This window comes from Nannizzia gypsea, genomic scaffold (genome assembly GCF_000150975.2).
Source record: "Nannizzia gypsea CBS 118893 supercont1.9 genomic scaffold, whole genome shotgun sequence".
NCBI lineage: Eukaryota > Fungi > Ascomycota > Eurotiomycetes > Onygenales > Arthrodermataceae > Nannizzia > Nannizzia gypsea.
Window position 1 is genome coordinate 337,951 of NW_003345193.1, and position 19,364 is coordinate 357,314.

The 19,364-nt window shown below is 46.0% G+C and overlaps 7 protein-coding genes across 7 annotated transcripts in view; 5 read left to right on the plus strand and 2 right to left on the minus strand.

Moving 5' to 3' along the window:
• MGYG_08361 (hypothetical protein) overlaps positions 1-836 on the plus strand; it is a gene marked incomplete at both ends in the record, with an annotated part of 1,924 nt that extends 1,088 nt beyond the window's left edge. Inside the window, 2 exons of the mRNA XM_003169409.1 lie at positions 289-708; positions 776-836. Coding sequence (XP_003169457.1) covers positions 289-708; positions 776-836 — 481 coding nt within the window. The remainder of the gene's footprint in view (positions 1-288; positions 709-775) is intronic.
• Positions 837-3,089: 2,253 nt separating this feature from the next.
• On the minus strand, positions 3,090-7,338 carry MGYG_08362 (multidrug resistance protein 1; the record flags this gene model as incomplete). Its single annotated transcript, XM_003169410.1, has 5 exons — positions 3,090-3,964; positions 4,018-4,140; positions 4,198-6,079; positions 6,148-6,814; positions 6,878-7,338. 5 exons carry the CDS (start codon positions 7,336-7,338, stop codon positions 3,090-3,092), a joined length of 4,008 nt encoding a protein of 1,335 aa, XP_003169458.1.
• Positions 7,339-9,131: 1,793 nt separating this feature from the next.
• On the plus strand, positions 9,132-10,718 carry MGYG_08363 (hypothetical protein; the record flags this gene model as incomplete). Its single annotated transcript, XM_003169411.1, has 1 exon — positions 9,132-10,718. One exon carries the CDS (start codon positions 9,132-9,134, stop codon positions 10,716-10,718), a length of 1,587 nt encoding a protein of 528 aa, XP_003169459.1.
• Positions 10,719-10,906: 188 nt separating this feature from the next.
• MGYG_08364 (hypothetical protein) lies at positions 10,907-12,829 on the minus strand (the record flags this gene model as incomplete). The annotated part of the gene is made up of 8 exons (XM_003169412.1): positions 10,907-11,128; positions 11,183-11,228; positions 11,287-11,431; positions 11,505-11,863; positions 11,925-12,067; positions 12,124-12,224; positions 12,284-12,566; positions 12,644-12,829. The coding sequence occupies 8 exons, from the start codon at positions 12,827-12,829 to the stop codon at positions 10,907-10,909; spliced, it is 1,485 nt and encodes a 494-aa protein (XP_003169460.1).
• A 1,682-nt stretch (positions 12,830-14,511) lies between these two features.
• Positions 14,512-14,992, plus strand: MGYG_08365 (hypothetical protein; the record flags this gene model as incomplete). Its single annotated transcript, XM_003169413.1, has 2 exons — positions 14,512-14,550; positions 14,681-14,992. 2 exons carry the CDS (start codon positions 14,512-14,514, stop codon positions 14,990-14,992), a joined length of 351 nt encoding a protein of 116 aa, XP_003169461.1.
• An 889-nt stretch (positions 14,993-15,881) lies between these two features.
• MGYG_08366 (hypothetical protein) lies at positions 15,882-17,655 on the plus strand (the record flags this gene model as incomplete). Its single annotated transcript, XM_003169414.1, has 7 exons — positions 15,882-15,909; positions 15,966-16,040; positions 16,107-16,183; positions 16,243-16,401; positions 16,461-16,580; positions 16,637-17,487; positions 17,574-17,655. 7 exons carry the CDS (start codon positions 15,882-15,884, stop codon positions 17,653-17,655), a joined length of 1,392 nt encoding a protein of 463 aa, XP_003169462.1.
• A 591-nt stretch (positions 17,656-18,246) lies between these two features.
• MGYG_08367 (DUF757 domain-containing protein) lies at positions 18,247-19,004 on the plus strand (the record flags this gene model as incomplete). The annotated part of the gene is made up of 5 exons (XM_003169415.1): positions 18,247-18,303; positions 18,364-18,388; positions 18,456-18,740; positions 18,840-18,876; positions 18,941-19,004. The coding sequence occupies 5 exons, from the start codon at positions 18,247-18,249 to the stop codon at positions 19,002-19,004; spliced, it is 468 nt and encodes a 155-aa protein (XP_003169463.1).
• Between the last annotated feature and the right edge of the window lie 360 nt (positions 19,005-19,364).

Below are 19,364 nucleotides of genomic sequence, written 5' to 3' on the forward strand. Positions count from 1 at the left end.
GTTTCGATCTCATTCCTTCCGAATCTCAACGGTGCCATCCGTGACTGGCGCCGTCTCTTCTCGCAAATATACGAGTATGTCAACACACTGCAAGCCATCGAACCTAGCTAGCCCTCTCCTTGCTTTTTCTTTCCCATCATTTCTACTCTTGTTTCTTTTTTTTTTTGGGCATTTGCCTTCCCGCTCCCGTCGCCTCTCCCGTTGCCGCTCCCGCCCAAGCTACCAATCTTTGCCCTCAGTTTGAGTTTTGGCGTAATCCAAGTGGCTAACGAGCGATGGGAAAAACAGCAATTTGATGCCTGGTGGGTATGTGGAGGCTAAAGAGACCGACGTGTATGCAACTTGCGACGACAATTCCATCCCTGAAGACTGTCATCTTCGCCAGTGGGAGTCCAACTGTATCAAAGCATGCAGCCTCATCGGACAGACCCTGACTGCACCAGAGAACGTCAAGAGATGGATGACGGACGCTGGCTTCGTAGACGTCAAGGAGGAACAGTTCAAACTGCCCATCAACACCTGGCCCAAGGACCCAGAGCTTAAGCTAGCCGGTCGGTACCAGCAGGTTCAATACTCGGATGCTCTCCAGCCTTACGCTTTGGGGCTGCTCGTCGAAGTTCTCGGCTGGTCAAGGGAGGAGATGGAGCTTTTCCTCGTCGGCCTGAGAAAGGACCTTGCCAATCGTGCATTCCACGGGTATAACATAGTGTATGTCCCTAGCTCTCAAGCTCCCTCCCTCCTATCATTCTCGGCCCATCGCTAACACTTCAAACAGCCGTGTCATCACCGGCCGAAAGCCGGGAATGGGAAAGAGAAAGTTCTCAGACACAGAGTAGTCTGCCCTCCTCTTGCAATTCCCTTGTTATGGGTAGCATATCCTACCGCACTTTTTCCCCTCCGTGTTTCGGGGACCGTTTATATACCCTTTTTTTCCCTTGGATTTCTGCCTGTCTGCCACAATATTCCTCTTCATTTTTGACCTGGGCATAGAATCATCTTCCTTTCATTTCAAGCACCATGGATCTTTTGTTTTGGGGAATAATCATCCTATTCATCTCCTTTTCTTCTTTTTTTCTTGGTGTTATTTCAGCGATGGCATTGTTGGATTTTGGGGTCAAAATAATCGGTCAAATAGTTGACAATCTCCCTGCGCTTGCTGAGAGCAGTGGAACAGCATGGTATCAACAACAGCCCATGATTATGATAGTAACGATGGAAGATGGATGGTATTTCTCTTTTTTTTTTTTGTTTCTCATTTCACTCTTCGTATTGTTTGTGTATGATCAAGTAGCAAGTTTCCAGTACTTTCATAGAACATCTATGAAGTATACCGAGCAACGCAGCGTTAAAGTAACAACGACCAGAATAATCGAGTGCAAGAGAGAAAAGCATCCAACTTCTCAGAAGCCGGGCAACTGTGAACCTTTTATACGCCAGTGGCGCTCCCTTTCCCCCTTTCCACTCCATAGCTGCATGCATCTCTGCCTTCTTCCCTCTCGCCCGGAGCCTCCATATGACCGCCTCGGATCAGATACATCGAATCCGGTTCCCTGGCTGCGGACGCCTTGCCCCGTCTCCAGCACGTCCAGCAGTCTGGAAGGGCCTCAGATCTCGTCAACTTCGGCCTATCGTAGCGCTCTATCAAAGAGTATGTCTGGGATCGGCTTTCTCTAAGGTTTCTGCTATGCGTGGTGGCTTTGGTCGACTTCAGCGCTTTGTCGTCTGTGTTCTTTTCATTTCTTTTCCTTATCTCCCTTTCTGCCTTTTCTTACTCCATGCTTCGTAGATACACAATAACGAAGAAGAGATGACTAGAGAAGAGAGACGGTTATCTTGCCCACAAGCTTTCTTCACTTTTCATATTTCTTTTGTCTTCGTCTTCGTCTTCGATCGGTGGGATTTTTACTATTTTTGATTGGCTAGAAATAGTGTAATACCATTGGTCACATCATATTCGTATTAATACATCTAACCAATGATAAGTCAAGAATTTATATCATTTCACGTGCTTTGTCAGCCATCTTACTTCCTCATCCTCACGTCAATTATGGATGGTCCGGCTTCTGAATCCGAGCAGTCAGCTCCTAGCTTCATGTTTGGAGGATCTCTTGACCCGTATCCTGAGTCTATCCATGGAAACCCAGAGATTCTACTTACCCTTGTGTGTTTGGCCTTGCAGTTTCCGTTTTGAATTTGACGCTTTCTATAGGACATAGTGGAATTGTATTGGCCACCGACTTGTACGCGAAGTTAAACAGCCCAGCTTTTTCCCACGTTAGCAATCTTCGACAACGGACAGGATAGAGAGAGCTCACCTGTGTGTCCTGTTGCCCAACTACATGACAAGTTTGGGATTGTCTTGTATTACATGACCAACAGTTGGGCCCGGACAGACGTATTGATTCGAGTTTGATAGTAGCTTCCGAGTAAGCAGTAGAGTGGGTAGATGTGTTTGAGATTGTTCTCTGTTGTCCAGAGCGAAGCGGTATCTCTTGGGCCACAAGGAACAAAAAGACTTAATGCCCGAAGGATACCTTGGGTAATGTATGTGAGTCGTAGCTAAAATGGAGTATTCTAACAGTATCTGTGGCCTTGCCATGGAATCCATCTTGTTAGTTGCTTATAATAAAGATCAGCAAGCCCGTACACTTACAATTTTATAGTGATACGAAACTTGTAGTGAAATGCAACAGAGTGAAAGAGCCCAGTTCACTTTAGCTGTTCTCGCTGACTAACTACAATAGTTAATCCCAAGGAGGAAGGATGGAGGCAAACAAACCTCAATCCGAGAATGTGAGAAACTTGGATTTTCCACTCATGAATTCTTAGAATATAGCATCATTCTGAATCAAGATCCACAATTGACCGCGTCTCATTACTGTTAGCTATCACTGGTAGTGGGTGCTTTTAGATCTATAATCTTTCTTATGACTTAGATTCCTTACTAGTTAACTAAATTATCTTCTCTCAAGCCATTATAGCCTTCCTTACAAAGGTGTAGATTTGATAGAGCTTCGTATGGCAACTAGTCTTCTTCTTACCCGCAGCCTTGCAATAATCCACGCTATAAAAGTATCAAGATATACAATTCACAGCTGCATCCTCAGCAACCGCCTCAACTTTCCACCGCTTCGGCTACTCAGGTCAGAAAACGATCCTTCTTCAACTACAGCCCCATCGTCCACAACGACCACATTATCAGCCAGCTCCATCATATCTTTCGCGTGGGTAATTATGATCACCGTCAGACCCCTTCCGGAAGCCATTAGCTTCGTTACCGTTTGTCTGATCACGGATGCACTCTCAACATCGAGACTAGACGTTGCTTCGTCCAGTATAAGGACTCGTGGATTACGAACAAGTGCCCTGGCAATCACGATTCTCTGCGCCTGGCCGCCAGAGACACCAACGCCACCATCTCCAACAAGTGTATCGTACCCTGATGGCAACGAGGAGATGAAGTCGTGGATTCCGGCTGCCTTGGCTGCGGCTTGAATGTTGGCGGAAGCAGTCAGTGAAGACTTGTCGGGTAGGCCATAAGTAATGTTATCCTTGATAGAGGCTGGGAACAACGTAGGGTCCTGTGGGACAATGGATATCAACGACCGGAGAGTTGGGACATGAATGTTGCGAATATCCACACCACCGAGGGTAATGCTGCCTTTGTTACCCGCCGATGGAGGAGGCGAATAGAGAGCAAGCAGTATAGATGCGATTGTTGACTTCCCAGAACCAGAGGGCCCAACGATTGCAGTCGAAGAACGTTCTGGGATACTCAGATTAAAGTTCTTGAGGACCTTCTTACCAGGTCTGTTTGGATAACTGAAGTCCACGTCTTTGAAAATGAGAGGCGTTAGGTCAGAAATATGAAGATTTCCTTGAGCTTCATGCACTTGATCTTCGGGCATGTTAGCTAGATGCAATACCCTAGTTGCTGAGTCCCTAGATGAACTGATTTGTGGAACTATGCGCCAATTAGCACGACAATCTATGGAGTCAAAACTGAACATGGCTTACCTAGGGAGAGAACTCCTCTCACATTGGCCATGCTAAAAAGCAGCATTGAGAAGACCAGCAAAACATCCTTGGCGGAATACTGAGAACTGGATACAAGGATGGACCCATAGTAGAATATGAGAGCTGCAGTCCACGTCAGCACCATATCAATAGCCGGAAAAATGTTGCACATTGTCTTACCATATACGAAAAGAATTGAACACTCTGAGAATCCAAAAAACAACCCAGAATAGCACCCGCGTTTGATACCGATGGTCAAGGCTTTCCTATTAGATTTATGGTGCTTGGTATGGAAGTATGACTCCAGGGTCAGTGATCGAACTGTGCGAATATCAAGAAATGTCTCAGCGAATATCCCCGTCATTATCTCGCTGGCTTCATTCGACTTGCTCTCCCAGAACCCGCTAATTTTTTCATATAGCCTCGTCAAACCATACAAAGGGGGTGCCGTAGCAGCACCCACCAGTGCCAGCTTCCAGCACACTGCCACTCCCCAGATGAACCCGATCAATGTCATGACGAGAGCCACAAACATGAAGCAGGCAAATCGCCCAATGAGATTTCTCATTTCCTCTGGGTTCCGGTCCAAACAGTGAGTTAAGTTAGAGGGCTTGTTCTCGTCTTTCTCGAACCAAGACTTGCACTGTTGTAAGATTCGGCGGATGGCTTTGTAGCGGAATTGGTCAACCCAGGCCTGGCCACAACATTCCAGGAGATAGTGCATGAAGAAAGATGCTACTCCATTAACAAAAGCTATACCCAACACCGCAAGCGCCCATTGCATAGCTAGTCGGGATCTATTCTCGGCAATGAAGAAAGTAGTTAACAGTTGCGAGAATAAGTAAGAAAAACACGGCGTTGCCGCAGCATGAAAAAATGCAGCGGTAAAGCCGAAGAGTAAAGACATTCTGTCGGAGGATGATAAAGACGGTATCACGGTCAAAAGGATCTGCGATATTGAGTAACCTGTTTGCAATGACCCTTTATTTGGTTTTAGAGGCGGACGAGTTTTGGTGTCAGGGGTACGTGGCGGCATTTGTCCTGATTTTTTTTCGACCCCTTTGTCATTTGGTACATCTAATGGCGATTTTTTGAGCCAGGGGCTGGTATGGTCAATGAGACGTTCAGCCATACTGGCTCTCCTTGACTGGCTGTTCTGTTCTGCCTCAGAGAAGGTTCGCTCGAGAGAAAGATCGTGATGGAAGAACGGAGAAAGGGGAGTCGTTGACGAACGCCGTTCCGCTATTGGCCGCTCTATGCTGCTGAAGCTTGATCCTCTCCTTTTATCTGAGGTTGGGACTTGGGATTTTGGGCTCCAAGTAGAGGTGGTTGGAGTGGTTGTTGACTGTAGAGTCGCAAGATGATTAAGGTCGAACACGCCAGCTGCCTCCTTCTCCAGGACATGTCTATATCCTTGATGGGCTATCTTTCCCCGGTCGATGACATACACGAAATCCTGAGGTCGAATTTGCGAAAGGTCGTGTGTAATGATAATGGTGGTTTTCCCTTGTCGCCATGCACGAATTGCGTTCATTAGGGAGATCCTGCTCAAATGATCCAAAGCACTAGTAGACTCGTCAAGTATCAATATTGGGGTATCCCGCAACCTCGCTCTAGCCAATGCCATCCTTTGACGCTGTCCTCCGCTTAGCGATCTACCACCTGAACCGACAACAGTGTCAAGTCTTAAGGGGAAACTGAGGATGGTGTCCTGTAGGCCCGCAAGTTTTGTAGCGGCAAATATATCTCGAGGAGTAATATTTTCAGCATTCCGTGAGCCGAACGTGATGTTTTTCAGCATTGTTTCGTTAAAAAGTATGCTTTCTTGCTGAACAAGGGTAATGTTATTGCGGATCCAGCTGATATCCAGAGTCTGGATCAGCCTGTCATCGATCCGGATTTCACCAAATATCGGTGCATAGAATCTCATAAGCAAATTTCCAATGGTGCTTTTCCCTGAACCACTCTTGCCAACAACGAAAGTTGTATCACCCGCTGGGAAGAAAAAGGAGCAATTATCTAAGACTCTTCTTGCAGGTTGAGATGGATATGCGAATGTGACCTGGAAAAATGAGCATTATCAGTGTCTCGATTACATAGGTAAAGGTCGCGATCTAGGATCAAGCTTACCTCTGAAAATCGTATATCACCTTCACAGAATACGGGCGAAATAGTAGTGCTTCCAAGCTCTTGGGATGTACATGCATGGCAGACATCATTGAATATATGCCTGAGAGCTGCCGAGGCGGTCCGTCCCTTTTCAAGGATAATAAGTCGCGGGATGATCTCTTCTATGGACTGTGTTGCTTGTAAACAGGCCCAGAAAGTTGTCAACACTTCGCCAGCATTAAGACTACCTTTCGCTACAAGATGGCTGCCGTACCAGAAACCCTGCACGAACATTCCAAACGTTAGGAAGGAAATAAGGCCAATTTGCGAAGCACTGTAGAGGGCCTCCTTGTAGTACCAATGAGCAGCGATGCCAATTGCATTTTTGTACTTTTCAGCCTCTGTATCTTGACCATTGAAATGTTTTACCACACCAATGGAAGAAATGGCGGTGGTTGAAATTTTCGAGGCCTTGGTGAGTGCCGCCTGTTGCCCTTCGATTTTCGGTTGGACCTTTGAAGAGAAAAATGCAATTATGATAGCACAGAGCGGTACACTTGCGAGACATACAAGTGTCAGGTTCCATGACATGTATAACGCTAAGACCAGGGCGGCAGTGGCAGCAGTAAGGTTGTATAGAGTGGCCCCCAAAGGCTGGGAAGTGGCTAGCTGGAGATCTCGAATGTATCTATATCAGAAGTCGTCAATACTTCACTTCTAGCATTCAGAAAAAGTTTCGATATAAGCATACGTTTGAATCCGGGGTAAAACAGCAGGGAGGCCATCGGTGACTCCGTCAAACCACCTCATCTCCTTGTGCAGCAATTCTTCGAATGCCCATCTCCGCGCATTTTTTGCCTGCAGCTCACCGAAGATAACCCACAAGGAGAAATATGCCCAGTCCAGAAACCAAACACCGGAGCCGAGGGCCAAAATATATGTACATTCAAGGGAGGTGATTGATAGCAGCTGGCCGGCAGAGATCGAATGAGAGCCAAAGTTTGAAAAGGCGTTAAACAGCCTGCCCAGAACCCAAGCAAGCAAAGGCACAGCGAGCCCGCGAGCTATGCTAAAGGCCAGAGCAAGAATCAACGGAGCAACATGCCTCTTGGACGTAAAGTAGAAGAGTGATGTCCACTTCGCCCTCAGCCGCTGCTCACGGAGGGGCCCCGAATCTGCCGATAGCTTTCCTAGAACCGAGGTTTGAGGCATCGAAATATCAACTTACTATGCCAGTGATAGTAGTTTTATATCGAGTTACAGTCTGCCGTCGCCCATTTGAATGTTGTCTTAACCCGCGAAATCCAGGAGGTAGAGCAAGTTCTGGCACAAGGCCCAGGAAGAGCAGCCATGGCAAGGCAGGCAAACACCCGTAAAATGAGCACTATCCATGGCCTCGATATGGATCTAGACACCGGTCCTCCCGTGGTATAATGTCCTGTACAGAGGACTTCATGACTTTTCTGGTTCCTCGAGATGCTTTGACTGCGCGCGCTTCTTTGTGTCCTTTACTAGTCGGATCTTGCTTGCTATTGTTCCTGTGGAGATGCCAGCGCTATTTATAAAAGATGAATAGGGACGCGGCAGAGTTTGTTCACAAAGATGGACGAAGAAAGCGTGTAGGCGGGCGAACGCCGTCTGGTCGAGGCTGAGTCGGCGTTCTTGCCTGATGCTTGAAGTTGGCGATGGTTGGACGTATGCGATGTTTTAAATAATAGTGTTATTAATGTTAGCCCGTCGAGGCGACTCTTGCAGTAACAACATACGACCACCAGCACCCGCAATACCACGCCGAAAAACCAACAATGAGCGATATATATTCGATACCAGCCAACGTTGGCTATCCTTGCACTCTATTTTCTTCTCACCCTTCGCTTTCTAGTCGGATGTTTGAGATAACAAGAGGGAAGAAGCCACCGAGTCTTTACGGGAGAACTTTCAAGCCGGTGACTAGCAAGGCTTCACCCATGGAGATACAGGCTTAAAGTGGCGTTTAGGAGGCCGTCCTGGAGAATGGAATAACTATGCCAGTGAGGAGAAGATCAGCCTCTGAGATACAGCCATCGCCCTCGAAGCGGATAAAGCCAGCCATGTTCAAATTTTACCGGATCCCAAATGCACCCACGAACAGGACCTTGGTGGACATCTACCTCGTACCCATTACAATAATCACATAAATACACCATTACAGAGAGAGATGAGAGCCATGAGAGGCTAGATAACGTGGAATCGGGGGCTATGCTGGATGGCTCACCTGTTTGTGCCAATTGAGTTGGCGCATCCCAACCTGGTATAGATAGTATCATCAGCTGAGAATCATTACTCTGATAACCTGGTTATGACAATGTCATGACAAGCCATCTTGCATTTCAGAGAACTAGCTGCCTGGTCTTAGGTATTGCCTCTTATCGATCAAAGCAGGGGGGATATCTCCAGGGAACATTCAGCCACCGTCCTACCATCGGATGAACCACCTCAACAGCCCGTGACCGGTACTCATACTAGATTTCATATATCTAGTATCTTAGTACTGTACCAGAGGCTAGTTAATACTCATTGGAATTATTGCTGGTAGCCTGACTACCCTTTGCAGAGGGTGATTGCAGCCTGTGGCTGCAGGGCTCCCCAGGCCCATCACCTTCTGAATAACAGGAACACGCCTGTTTTCAGAGACGTTCCATTGAACACATAGGCTGAACAACGCCTTCGATGATGAATTCGGATCTTCAGGACATTTATATGTAGATGCTATTGGACCAAATGCCGGGATCGGCAACTTTGTTCTGGCAGCGCTTCGGGAGTCCTTTGTCTTACTTATCTTGTGCACGTAGATCTAACGCCTTTGATGGCGACAAATGCCAGCTTTGTCTGATCTTATCACACTCGCTGGCCTTTCTTTTCGTATTTCTCTTTCCTTTCCTTCCAGCGCATCTCCAAATTTTCTCCCTGGAGCCGTCCTCAGGGTTATACCGTCATTGAATTGGCTCCAGCTTTTACCAAACACCATGTGCGAACCAGAAAAAAAGTCCCCAAAAGGGCCAATAGAGCTCCCAGATACCAGCATTGCCATGAAGCCGTCAACAAATGGCCAAAGAATGAGGCTCTTTGGGATTATCGCCGTTCTATTTTTCTCTGTTTTCTTGACACTGCTCGAGCCTGCTATTCTTCTCACACTCATCCCCCGTATTTCAAGCGACTTCGATGATAGTGAGCATGCTGGGTGGTATAGCTCTGCCTACGTTTTGACATTTGCCAGCCTTCAACCCAGCTGGGGGAAAATCTACCGTTGCTTTTCTTTAAAACCCGCATTTCTCATCTCCCTTCTTATCCTCGGACTTGGTTCGATTATCTGCGGAGCTGCGGCTAAATCAAATACATTCATTGCTGGCCGCGCAATTTCAGGAATAGCCGGAGGTGGGATCATAACCGGTGCTTATACCATTATCGGGCACACCATTAAAAATGAGCGCCAACGCTCCTTATATATCGGTATCCTTGGTGCAGCATTTGGCATATCGAATATTGCTGGTGCATACATCGGGAAGCTGTTCCTTGGGGCCATGTCTTATAGATGGGTATTTTATGTCAACACCGCTATTGGAAGCCTGTGTTTTATTGCTTTGTTGCTTTGTTTCGCGATAGTTCCAGCGGCTGTCCCACCGTCAACATCACGGAGAGAAAAGCTACTCTTGCTCGACCTTCCAGGGTTTGTTACCGTATGGCCTTCGATGGTCTGCTATGTTGTTTCTATGCAATCAAGGAAAGGGGTGGATTCGTGGAGCAGAACAATCACTACTGTCACTCGTTTTGCATTTGGGGTCCTTTTAGCTACCTTTTTCCTGTCTCAATGGTGGAGTGGAAATTATGCGAACATCAGGCTTCGCCTTTTTGCTACTCGCGATACGGCTGCATGTTCTGCCTTTACATTCTTTCTCGCAGGAGCTTTTGCTACCCAGCTATACAACTTGCCGACATATGCGCAGTCCCTCAGTGAATTATCTGTAGCTGATTCACGGATCCGTATGATACCGTTGATGGTTGGCGTATCATCTTCCTCAATACTTTCTGGCTACTTAATGGGCAAATTCAGATATTATACACCAATGCTGGTCATTGGAGCGAGCTTCACAATCATCGGCTGTGGTCTCATCTACACCCTGGACGCCACAACGACAGCGTACAGATACGCAACATACCAAGTTATCACCGGAATTGGAATCGGTGCTGCCCAACAGCTACCTATTATGGTGAACATGAGCGCGGTTAAAATCGACGATCTCTCGACAATCATCGCTGCAACATTCTTTCTGCAATCAATTGGAGGCTTCTTCTTCAATCAGACATCTCAAGTTGCATTCGTTGGCATACTACGGAAACTCACAGCAACAAGCACTGATCCCAAGGTAGTCACAGCCATTCGGTTTCCAATCACTTCTTTACGTGATGAATATACAGGTGCAAATTTGATACAGGTCCTGGAGGCATACCATGAAGGGATCAAGGGCGTCTCTATAATTGGGATAACCGCTGCTGGAATGGCTCTGGTTCTTTCGATTTCTCCTCAGTGGAAATCGCTTTACGAGTCCAACTGAACACGCCCTCTTTCATATGTTGAAAACGATTCATGATCTTCCTAGCTAGTAAACGAACATATCAACCATTTCGTAATCTACGACCAATTTCCCAAGTATTGAAATTGATTTTATTGTGCCTTAAAACACACAATATTCCACTCTTGAATTACATTTCCCTTGCTTAGAAATATCTAGTCCCATTCCTTTTACTGTCTTCGCTTGCATAACACCTCAGAATCCGGATTGATAATAAGTGCAGAAAAAAGCGTGATGTTTTTTGGTCGACCTTGTCCCTCTGGGAATGCCCAATCGTAGTTCATTATTAGATAGGCAAGGAGAATTTTGGTTTCATTGATAGCAAAGAATCTCCCAGGGCAGGCATGTGTTCCCAAGCCGAATGATATACTCTCAAGCCCAATGGAACTAGCCTGGAAATTGTTAGGTTTTCTATTCTTGTGAGGGTTAGGCTGATCTATACATACCTGGAACTTATGATCATTTCCTTCAGCAGCACGCAATCGTTCAAATCTAGAGTTTTTTAAATTGTAAGCATTGGTAAAGCGAGACTCAGGAACATATCCCTTACCTAAATCCATCAAATTTCTCGGGATTCTCCCATAACTGAGTGTCATAATTTATGTGGAAAGAATTGAACCCAATTATAGACCCTGCCGGTAGAACTGTTCCATCAGAGAGTTTTGTAGTCGCTAACACTTTGCGCTCCATGCCAACTAATGTGTGGATTGCTGTTAATCTCCACATCGTCTAGGTAGTTAAGTTGAGAAAGTCAAAAAGGGGTATTACCGAATGATGATGGATTTAAACGTTGAGTCTCTCTAAAGAACGAATCCAGTTTGCGGAGTTTCATCATAGCAGCTTTAGAGGTGATGCACCCTTCCTCTGCTAGAACTTTCTCAATCTCTTCTCTCAAGGGAGCGACGTGTTCCGGCGCTGCAGCTAGCTCGAACAACGCATGACAGGCGTTCATCGAGGTTGTGTGCATTGATGTAAAGGCTGCCATTAGTTGGTTTTTGGCCTGAAATTCTAGATTCTTTCCATTTTCTGCGTTGATATCAATGAAAGATTGAATAAGGTCCCTTGGAGGCTTGTATGCAGGATCTTTGAGCTTTTCTATGCGCTCTTCGAGTATTGGTCCAAGTAACCTGTTTCGTTATATCCGCAGTAAGTATATTATATCGTACCAATAGGTAGGCCGTCACCAACCTTTTAACAGTAGCATAGTGTCGCCGCACAGCCCGCATCTGCGGAAGAAACATGTTTAAAAGCGGATGAATTATGGTTGGTGTCATATGCATAATCATACCAGCCTTGAAACCATCTTCCGAGTACTTTAATATGCATTGTAGCTAGTTACGTACTAGATGTCAGCAATTTATAGAGAATCGTCACGGAGAAGCCTTACCCATTCTTTGTTATGGCAAAGTGGTAAGCCAACCAAGACACGGCTCGTCATTGAAGAAACCATGTCAAACAGTGTAGGCAACAGTTTCACCGGCGCATAGTCTAGGTCCCCAGTGTTATAAAAACCTTCCTCGCTAATGCAGTAGAGACGCACAACATACCATTCCCACAAAAGCTGAGCTTGTTCTCAACGACTGAGACCACTTCTTCTTGCAGCAGCTCATTGACATGAACTAAGTTTTGAGTCAAGTCACGCCGAAGAGCAGTCACCAAGCTATGATCGTGAGTCGCAATCAGGGTATATTCTCCAGCCATTGTGTCTTTGACAAGAGCTTTAAAGCTCATCTGGGTCTCAGGAAACCGTTTGATCTCATCCAACTGTCTGCGGGGCAGAATTATCATCTGTTTTGCCGGCATTCGGATTTCATAAGGCTGGTCCGGATACTGTACATTTTTCTGTCAGAATAATTTGCTCTATGCATGGTATAGGGCTAGTGAAACGGGTATGATGCGGTCAGTACCAGCTTAGATCCTTGGGCGAGACCCGGCTCCATGTCATTAGATTTTATCGTGACAACGGGTAAGCCAGAAGATGGCACTTTCCTGGTCTTTGGGGCAGCTTTCAAGCAGATCCAAAGGACTCCGACAAGAAATAGGGCCACTAGCCCAAGATGGGCGGAAGGATATGTTTCTAACAAGCCAGCCATAGCTCGATATCTAGTTAACTGGTTAGCTGTTCGATAACATATTCTTGCTGTGTCTTATCCGGCAGACACGGAGCCTTAAGTATGTATAACAAACTGCTGAGATCCAGCTCTGTGGGTGCGACAACGCCCAATAATAGCATAGTGCTACCTAGACAGGCCTGTAAACAGTTGATCTACATCATGCAGGTGCAGGGATGTAGTTAGGTATTTTTTTTGACCTCGGTTATTTTCAGCATCAACGATATGTAACTACATAAGTACATTAGCCCTAATTCCTCACCCTAATCATTATCTATATGTCTAGAGTACATCCTCCCTAGCAAAAGCATAATGTCAACCCCATTACTCCGCTAGTTGTAATTATGTGTATGCCTGTTAGGTCGCCCCGTACGGAGTAGTTACATAGGTCAGATGAACTGTTAATCTGGTCCACTGCCGGAAGTGATTTTTCGGTTTGGCCCCTTATCCGGATACATGTACCGCCTCGAGTACGAGACTCCAAATACTCTGCTCCGCGCATACAATACCTGTCTGCTCATTCGCCAGAGGTCCCCTTGCTATGCACACCAGGATTAAAATCTGTCAAGGCGGCCTTTGCTGGGGTTCAACCAGCAATATCTTCCGCCCATCCAATCCACCTGTATCACCACAGCCCAGCCCCAGCCCCCCGAGGCCTGAGTTGTCTGGGTTTCAGCCTTGCATCTTCCCATCTCCTCATCCATCGAACCCCAAAACACGAGCTTCTGGCTGCAAATCAATTAATGCCAATAACAAACTTTGTGCTCCACACATAAATCCTTCAAGTAAACTTTCCGCAAACCTTAAAACTTTATATTACATAAGCGTTTACACGTGATCTTTGCACTCGTGGATCATGTGACGTCGCATCGCCAAAAGAGAAAAGACAACAACCTGCGTCTCTCTCGGTCCATGAACTTCTTTTCTTCCACCGTCTTTGCATCCCATCGCCTCGAGAACCATACAAGCCGTCGGCAGTTGTGAATTTGAAGCGTGCGACAGAGCTTTGTAGGCTGCTGATTATAGACCAGATCAGCTTTACCTCTACGTTCTCTCCTGCCGAACGATACAACTCCGTTGCATCAATGGTGGACAGACTGACTCCGCAAATCACCCCCAGGATGCTGCATTTCCTTCATAGAACGTGAAAATTGAGAGTACAAAGTAGGGCCGCTGATCATATTCAGTATATCGGATTTGATACCAGGCATCATAGGCCTTTAGCTCGTGGGATCAAGACCACTGAACCTCCAAGTCGATACAATGACAAATTCTACACCAAAGATCATGCTGGCGTAACTATACCGAATCCTTCCAACGGGTCCTCCAGATACCCAAGGCTCCTTCTTGGGGAATTAATTTTTAAAGTTATTTTGCTAATAAGGAGAAGTGAGGTTATGTCGCTTTACTCCGCGAGTATTGTATCTTCACAAGGCCTTCATGGCTATTAGCCTGTACCCTTCACAGGCAATGGAGGTTGTGTATCCATGCTAACATACTCGTGTAGACATAAGCATGTTCACTGTCCATCAATGACATATATAAAACCTTCAAAGAATTTTACCGCTATCTTTACTTTCCATTCCCTCATTGATACATTGATACCCAAATCAAGTTATCCATTCTCTCCACTCAATACTTAGTATAACCCATATATACGCAAGATGCCTATTGTCAATGTGATTATGTCTCGGAGGAAGAAAGTATACTGGGACTCGTTAGACTGCTCCAAAAAACGGAAAGCGCTAAGAGCAGTTATGCATGAGGTAGCGTGGAGTACAATCGGGTTTATGTGAATATACTGACCTCCTAACTCGTCTTTGCGAATGCTAGTACTATGCGTACGATGAAGAAGCCTTTCACTATTATAACGGCTACACCCAAACTGATGATCCGTCATCTGTCATCTGGATCGTCAAGCCGTATTTCCAGAATTGCAAAATTTTCCTGCTTAAGGGTGCTTTCCGCCTGCTCAGTGATGAGAGGTTAATATCAGAACCCGGCCGCGCATACCGTGTGAAAGACGAGGACCGCATCGGCCTTTGCGGAAGCACGGCTGCAGTAGTAGTCATAGAAGAAGATGACCCAGGAACCAGCCGTCTTCCCAATATGACAGTAGGCCATTCGCAGTGCCTCATTTCATAGACGAATTCTTCACCAGGCCAGCCGCCCCTTTATATAACTAGCTGGATGTAAATTTGCTGACTTTTCACACGTGAACAAAGAAGTTATGCTGTGGGGATAACAAGACCATGGCGCTGAAGAAAGAAACGGGCCCCGCTAGACCGTACTAGCAACTGTGATTATGGCGTTTTACTGACCGAGCACAATGAAAGTCGATGGAAGATGCTTCTCGGACCATTCTTAGCGACCAGGGCGACCCCTTTCTGTATCGATAGGCCCAACATGGTGTATGCATGATGATGCATGATGATGCAATGTTATTTTCCAGCCTATAAGAACAGGTTTCGTTAATTTTCACGCCTGGTATATCATAACTATTTGCCGGTCAGTCTCTATTAGGTTGTAGGAATATGTAGGGGGGGATGTGGACGGGCTTGCCCTACAAGTAGTTACAGCCCCTTAACAAGTAGTTGACGAGTTAAGCAAGACCATCAAGCGTCGAGGTCCGCGGTAACGAGTTATTTAGTTACAAACTTCTTTATTCCTCAGGTGAACAAAATCGTGGCCTTTAAGTTAATATTCATTGCTTTCCCTAGAAAAGGCTCCTAGGCTCTTGAAGCGTAAACAAGAAGAAGAGAACCTTGAGAAGTTCAACAATCGCCCCGCCGCCGCTGCTGCATCCGCCCTTTGTACCCGTCCCTGCACTAGCTAACTAGTTAGTTCGTTGTTTTAACTAGCTAGCCAGCAACCAGCGTCCCATCCAAGTAACTGTTTCACTCTTTAAGAACCATCCAGGGGCGCTGTCTGACACGGATATCGAAATATCCTAATATTTGGGCGAGAAGAGGACGAAAGTGACTCTCCACTGTCTGTGGGACTCCTCCGTTTGCACTTGTCACGATCAATCAACATGGACACTCTAGAACTTCAAGGCGAGGGTATGGCTGCAGCCCCCATCTACCGCGCATTCGCTAACCTATACCGCAAATATTAGAGAAATTAATCGAAGTCAGCCACCTGCTCAAGACTCTACGGTCAGACTTGAACCAGAGATCCCTCCAGACGTCCCGTATGCGCCACCACAAAACGCCCCCTTCATGCGCTGGTTGTCATAATAACATACTGTTTTACGTAGAGCTGATTGAGTCCCTACAAAAACTTCGAGTCCATGGCCGAAAGCCGCAGAATGCGGACCCAATATATGAAAAGGAGGTACGGAAATAGGCGGTTCTGGATGCGTATGCTATGGCTCTAATATGTCATGTTTGTAGGGTATAGCGACACTATCTGCCTACGGGTTTGATGAGCCGGATGCAATCATATATCGAGAAGCTCTACGATGTTTAGCAAATGCGTTGCTACTCGAGAAAGCGACACGCCAACGGTTTGTCGATCTAGGGAATGGGAAAAAAGCAGCAGAGAAGTTGAAGGTGCGTGCTCTGTTTACCTACAAGCGATATCACGGTGTTTAACTGGGCGGTATGGACAGGAGGAGAACTCAGACGATGAATTTTTATGCTCACGACTACTGTTCTTAACGACTTACGATTCAGATCTGGATTTTGACAAGTTGTTCAGCGAGTGCGCTCTGGGAGAGAGTATCAATAACGTATGACCCCGCTACTGCGCTCTTCTTATCTTTCTCCACAGCTAACATCAATACAGCACATATATCGACATTCCAAGCAGTTTTCCAAAGGAAAAAAGAAGAAACTTACACCCATCGATGAGCTTGCCCTCTCAGAGACCCTCAAACTGATGTTTAACATCACCAACTACTACCCTCATCAAGTTGCGACATTCTCGCCGTCCATACCCCACATACTCAAAGTCCTAAGTCGTATTGAGATACCAACTCCACCGCTACAAGCGCCAGTCAATTACCTCGTCAACTCATTGCTGAACTTAGATCTCGCAGCAGAGAAAAGCAAGCCGTTCAGCACCAACCCGCTCTTTCCAAAGTTTGACCAGAACTGCAATGTGGATAAACTTATTAACATCCTTGATCAAGCGGTGGCCATGCATAAACCATCGGATCTAGAGACTCTTGCTGTTCCACTGCTCACTCTCCTAAGGAAGATATATTCTTTCGCCCCGGAGGGTCCGAGGAAATACATGGAGTGGCTTCTTCTGCCAGAAGATAATGATCACGATTTACCTATAGGACAATCCAATACCCTATCTTCCCGCTTACTACGACTCTCAACGTCTCCCGTAGCACCCAGCCTACGGGATGGCATTTCAGCGCTCATGTTTGAGTTATCGGGAAGCAATGCCAATGACTTTGTGAGAAATGTAGGGTACGGTTTTGCAGCTGGCTTCCTCATGTCTCATGACATGGCTATCCCAGAAAGCGCGAAGGAGGCCTACAGCTCCAAGGGTAATAAGGAATTTAATTCAGCAATTAATCCAATTACCGGTCAACGTTTTGATGCCGAGCCTGTGGACAATGGACCCGAGATGACCGAAGAAGAGAAGGAACGAGAAGCGGAAAGACTCTTTGTGCTGTTTGAGAGGTACAGCCCTATGTCTCCTTAGGCTTTAGCCCTAATATCTATGAATGCGTCTGAAACTGACATTGCTGACTATCTTGCCTTTACAGACTACGTGCTACAGGGGTTGTTGATGTTGAGAACCCCGTTCGAACGGCCTTGGAGCAAGGGAGAATAGAAGAACTTGACTAGTTCGTTTTGCACACCAGTACGGAGTACTGCTTTAGTTATATACATATTGTAATCTTGGTGGTTTAACATAAGTTGTCTATCTACGCCATCTAGTATGAATATGAAATCTTTATACCATCTCACAAGAGGCAAACAGTCCCGAAATCCCTTCGAATACCATCTATTTTAGTCCCTGATGCCTGACCTTCTTCTACCTCCTTTTTTACATCTTCTTGCCTTGGTCGATGACTTTTGAACAAAGAAAGTTTGGGGAAACCGAAAATGACGTAATCACGCATTATGCTAATAGGCCTTGGCAGATATTACATAATAAGCTTTCGGGGCGTCGGCGTCTAATAATCCGATATCAAATTATTTTTTGCGGGTGAGTCGAATGAAGTCGAAGTCGATACTCATTCAAGATCGAACTCCCACAGATATACCAGAGGCTTAAGACTCATAACTTCAGTATTTCAATTTCTGGTTCATTTATATACCTCTATTTCATATTCTTCTGTGGCCTAGCCCTATCCTGATTGCGTCGCTCAAACTTCACCCCTCCTTCACCCCGCCTTTACCATTCAAATTCACTAAAGGCGCATCTACTACAAAATGGCTCCCTCAGGTTTGGGTTCATTCGACCCGGAGAAGGCAGAGAACTTGGAAGATGTAGATGCTATCCCCTCTCCCTTCTGATATTATAGCGTAGTTAAACTAACAACACTCCAGATGGAAAAGCAATTCGCGGTTAAAGGTTTGGCTTCTATGCCTCTCCCATCTCGCAAGATAAACCTTTTACTTACCTCATACGTCGCCTACAGCCGTGCAGCAAATGGCAACATATTGGGCTATTCTCGAGAGAGCACCAGGATCTAAGCTACGACTCACAAAGTTGGATGATGAGATATACGAGAGCTTCAAGACCGAGTTTCCCGAGTTCGACCCGGCTGCCACAATCAACGAGGACGAGATGAAGAGCAAAGCTGGCAAGGAGAAATGGCGAAACTGGATGAAGCAGTATGAAGAGAAGGTTGCCGACTACAACTTTGGTACTCTATTGAGAGCAAACCCGAAATTTGAGTATGGGGAGAAAGAGACTATCTTCGGTAAGTGACAAGGATACTTCATGCTTGAGCTATATGGATCAAAGACCTGCTATATATAGCATAGGAACTGTACAGAACTGATATTTATTGTACTTGTAGTGGTCCGTATGCAGTTTTATGCTATTGAAATCGCAAGGTTTGTTATTTGTTCCCCAAGAGCATGGAGAGAGGATAAAAACTAATTCGATTTTATGGAATAGAAACCGCGCTGGTCTAAACGATTGGGTATACGAACAGGCACAGAAAGGTGGCTCCCACTCATAAGGTGTTCCTTCAGTCAAATTGAATTATTTCCCTAGTTCACAGAAATATACCCACGTGGCCACTTCCATCAGGATTCTACGGTTGTTGGCTTCTTCCAATGGGTTTGCTACCCAGCCGTCACGCCCCTCCACCCGCTTCGAGGCTGTGAGACGGCTCAATCCCCTTAGAAGCCCAGGTTGCTCTGCAGGGAATCGAAGTATGTTTCCCCTTCCGTAAAAAGCATACTTAATTTCTCTTAGCAAGCGCCATTGCATAACGTCGTATGCAGCTTGGTGCAAAGCTATTCTTTGAGTTGCTATCTTCTGTGAAATAAAAGCTTACGAAAAGATGAATACATTGGTGATATTAAGATTCAAATTA